Genomic DNA, 4078 nt, shown 5'->3' with positions numbered 1-4078 from the left:
AAAAGTGTTGTGACGACATTAAATAGTTGTTGTTTTAAGAATTAGATTTTACCCAAACAACAAGTCTACCTAGCTGTTTTAGCAACCCTGTTTTCTCAATACTTCCACACTTAAGGACAAGCTGGCAAAATTATTTTCCAAAAGCTGAAAGGACCAAGTTTGGTAATCAATCTGTTCCCAAAAAGGAAAATGTGAGGAGTGCAACGAGTACCAAGTTCTAATTCTTTGGGAATTGATTTGCGCTTAACTGATTGATAATCCACTCCAGAATTGCGATGACTTTTTTGCTCGGTTCCAATTCGATTCAAACTTCAAAGGTTTACGTGGTTCAAGTTGATGATTTGGTGCCCATTTGATCTGGTTGTCATCGATATTGAGTGTATCAACTTAATTGAAACACTGCTATCCAATTTACAAGACAGATCTACAACATTGGTGGTCTAACAAGACATCCTATGCGTCTCTTGGGTGCCATAACGGACCAAAGTTACTACAAATTACTTGGTGGAAACAAAGTTTTTTAGTCCTTTTATTCTCTGGCCAGCCCTTGGTTGAAGGTGATTTTCTCGTTAAAATCAATGACGCTTGATCCGGACAATATAATTCTCCGCAGAACCACCCGACATAACTGACATCCCCGCTCCCAATTCTGTTAAGAGAAAGATCCCCATAACCAATATATTCAGGAGTGTGCCATATTTACGTCGGAATGTGTCCCAAGCGTTCTGATTAAATATAAATTTACAATTCTATTCACGTCGCCCTACACGCAAGGTTGTTCCATTCTCGTTCTCACCGAGTAATTGGTAGTTTTATTCACCAGAAAATTGCTTGTTCCAAAGCCCTCAAGAGTCCGAAAAAGGAGAGAGCTTCCTCCCCTTCTAACAGTGAATTGCGCGGCAAAACCGGGTTCCTTCAAGTATCAGGAAATGTTCCAAACTGGCTTGCCACGGATCAGATCTGATTGGACGAGACCGTCGAGGCCCCTCCCCAAGTTTCAGCGCTCGTGTTCCAAAAGAGTGGAAGATTGTTCCATGGAATGGGTTACTCGGCAGTGGTTTGGAAATCCTCGTGGAACGTCATTGAAAGAAGAGAAGCTAACACTGTTTTGGTTTATGGAAGACTTGCCCCGCTTAACTTGTCGTGGCAGCAATGCAAAGTGCCTCCGATTTTAAAGACAATTTCCACTATTGTCGATCTGATTCGCCGTTTATCACATATCCATATCCTCTGGTCAAAAGTGAAGATTCTAATCGGAATAAAATGAAACCCAATCAGGTAAAATGTAATCTTTGGACAATATTGTTTTTTTTTAACCAGTTTGCATTTTAAACATGCACAAAACCTGAAAATAGTACTAGTTCGTTCATTTTTGTTTCCTTTGATTTTAGGTGGGTACAGTTTACCTTTATGGGATTCGTATCGTGTCTCTTTCCATGGACGGCAAAGAGCGATTGTGTTTGGCTCAGATATCCAACACTTTACTCAAGGAATACTCATACAATGAAATCCATAACCGTCGAGTGGCATTAGGCATCACATGCGTCCAATGTACACCTGTCCAGGTCGGTTGATTAATCAATACCTATGAAAGGGTTAGAATCGTCAACTCAAAACTCGTGCATTTCCTGCTTTGATTTCAATTAGTTGGAGATCTTACGACGAGCTGGGGCCATGCCAATTTCGTCTCGGAGATGCGGAATGATCACCAAAAGAGAGGCTGAGAGGCTCTGCAAGAGTTTCTTGGGGGATAATTCCCCGCCCAAGCTACCCGAAAATTTCGCTTTCGAGGTAATTAACAACGTGGACAAACAATTTGATCAAGTCGACATAAGCTTGAACTTTATTCTCTATTCGTGATTCAGGTTTTCCATGAGTGTGCGTGGGGTTGTCGAGGTCAATTTGTCCCCGCCAGATACAACTCGTCCCGAGCCAAGTGCATCAAATGTCACATCTGTGGCGTGTTCTTCTCGCCCAATAAGTTCGTGTTCCATTCCCATCGTTTGGCAGAGAGCGACAAGTACGTGCAACCCGATGCCGCCAACTTCAACTCTTGGCGGAGACATACTAAACTCCTTGGAGATCCACCAGAGGTAAGACACGCACATCACACTCAAAGCTAAATGACTCGAACCCCTCAAAATATCTTCCCGAAATGTGTGACAAATCAAAATTTTCGGTTTTGGAACAATAAGGCTATAGCTTGATGAATTTTGAAAGGACTTGCAATGTTTATCTATTTATTTTATCTTGCGGACTTCATTATGGCTAGTGAGAATATGATCCTCAAAATTATGGTTTAGTTGCAAGAAAGGGGCGGAAATTATGTGAGGCAGAAGAAAAGTGCTTTCAGGCGAAAAAAAATGGCTAGAGGTTTAAAAAAAAAATATCCCAGATTGCTCTAATACAAGGTTTAGGCATTACTTTGTTGAAAATTTGTCAACAATCCTTGGCAAATTAAGACAAAGGTGCCTCAACGTTCATGTCAAACCAAAAAAAAAAAGATCCAAGTAAAGCATTTTGGTTTCTGAAAAATTTGCTTGATTACTTTACCCTAAAAATATTTCATAATGGAACCATTTATCTTCCTATTTTAGTCGGATATAACTCTAATTTAGGTTTTTAAAATCCATTTTGCACATCCCTTATCGATGTGATACATAATTCATCAACGACTTTCATATGTAGGGTCGATCTAATGTAGAATCAAATGTGATCGTTGACTCAACCTAGTATATTTTTAACTCAACAAAGGTCCCTGTAAAAAAATAGGCTTTTGCTAAACTTTATCACCTGTTTTAGTTCACATAGGCTCAGAGCAAAACTAGTTTCTATTGTAACTAGAGAATAGTAAAGAGTTACGATCAACTAGACATAAAGAGTATGTTGTGATTGGATTTGATTGAGTGATTTATTTTGTTATGTGCAATATTTTACCTGTATTTTGAATTCGGCTTTTTGTAAACCAATCGGAAAAGGGTGAATTTTTAAAAATATGGAATGATGTGAAAACAAAACCAGAGAAACGTCGTTCCCATTGAGATTTATACGTTCTTAATATAATCGTTCGAAGTGGCCAACTTTGTCTGAAAATGGAATTGTATTACGTTCAAATTGGTTTAAGGTTAAATGAAGATTAATTTTCATGGGAAACGAAATGTGTTCCAGTTTATTTTTGAAAGAATAACAGGAGCCTTTGAAATACAAAAATTACTAGAAACCCTTCAACCGAAATGTCTTCTCTAAATCCGCTTACGTATTGTAAGCTATTTTCCATTTGGTCACCCTTTAGGAAATTGTTTATGCTTGGGAGGACATTAAGGCCATGTTTAATGGAGGTACAAGAAAGAGGATGCTGTCGAGTGGGTCTCACATGGGACATGGATCAACAAGTTCCTCGTCCATAATTGATCACTCTCGCCACCACAACAACTTTGCCAAGGAAATGAAGTTGGAATCTGAGTTCAAGCAGAAGAACGCCATTGCTGACAATCCGGGTGGCAACCCTTTTCAGCCGTCAGATTTGGGGCTCTTTGGCACCCCTGTTCCTCCTCCTTTCCCGTATTTCCCGCCTTTTCCTACATTGGACTCGATTGGCCTCGTGAATGGAGTAGGCGGTTTCCCAAATACGGACAACAAAGCCAAAGCCAATGAGGTCAAAACCTCAGGATCTGAAGTGGTCTGGCCACCCCATGGAGGTCCTTCCAGACCAGCATACCCTGGAAGTTGGTCTCCATTTCCATATCCCTTTTTATGGTCAAAAAATCCGTTCCTAACTCACGGACAGCCAACACACTTTGGTAAGAAGACTGGTGTTTTTCAAAATTTTATGAGGATAACAATAATAATTGCAATTGAAATATCACTTTAGAAGAGAAAGTTGGACACAAATCGGAAGAATCAGCTTTTGATTTGAACCATTGGTTAGAGCAACGAAGGCATCTTTCTGACGAGCTTGGGTAAGTTTCATTTTATTATCATTGCAATTGAGATCTGTTTTTACATACTTCAACATACTCATTCTTTATAGAATGTCACGATCAGTGGCCGTGGCCGTAGCCGCAGCCGCATCAGCGGC

General features: G+C 39.9%; 1 protein-coding gene across 1 annotated transcript in view; it reads left to right on the top strand.

The window, feature by feature from the left end:
* Positions 1-910: 910 nt before the first annotated feature.
* Positions 911-4078, top strand: part of LOC131879186 (SKI family transcriptional corepressor 1 homolog-B-like) — a gene marked incomplete in the record, with an annotated part of 7196 nt that continues 4028 nt past the window's right edge. Inside the window, 7 exon segments of the mRNA XM_059225430.1 lie at positions 911-1278; positions 1392-1565; positions 1648-1791; positions 1866-2093; positions 3293-3800; positions 3872-3959; positions 4031-4078. Coding sequence (XP_059081413.1) covers positions 1153-1278; positions 1392-1565; positions 1648-1791; positions 1866-2093; positions 3293-3800; positions 3872-3959; positions 4031-4078 — 1316 coding nt within the window.

This window comes from Tigriopus californicus, chromosome 4 (genome assembly GCF_007210705.1).
Source record: "Tigriopus californicus strain San Diego chromosome 4, Tcal_SD_v2.1, whole genome shotgun sequence".
In the NCBI taxonomy this organism is placed as follows: Eukaryota; Metazoa; Arthropoda; class Copepoda; order Harpacticoida; family Harpacticidae; genus Tigriopus; species Tigriopus californicus.
The sequence above is the reverse complement of the archived record's forward strand: the minus strand, read 5'-3'. Positions and strand labels throughout refer to the sequence as shown.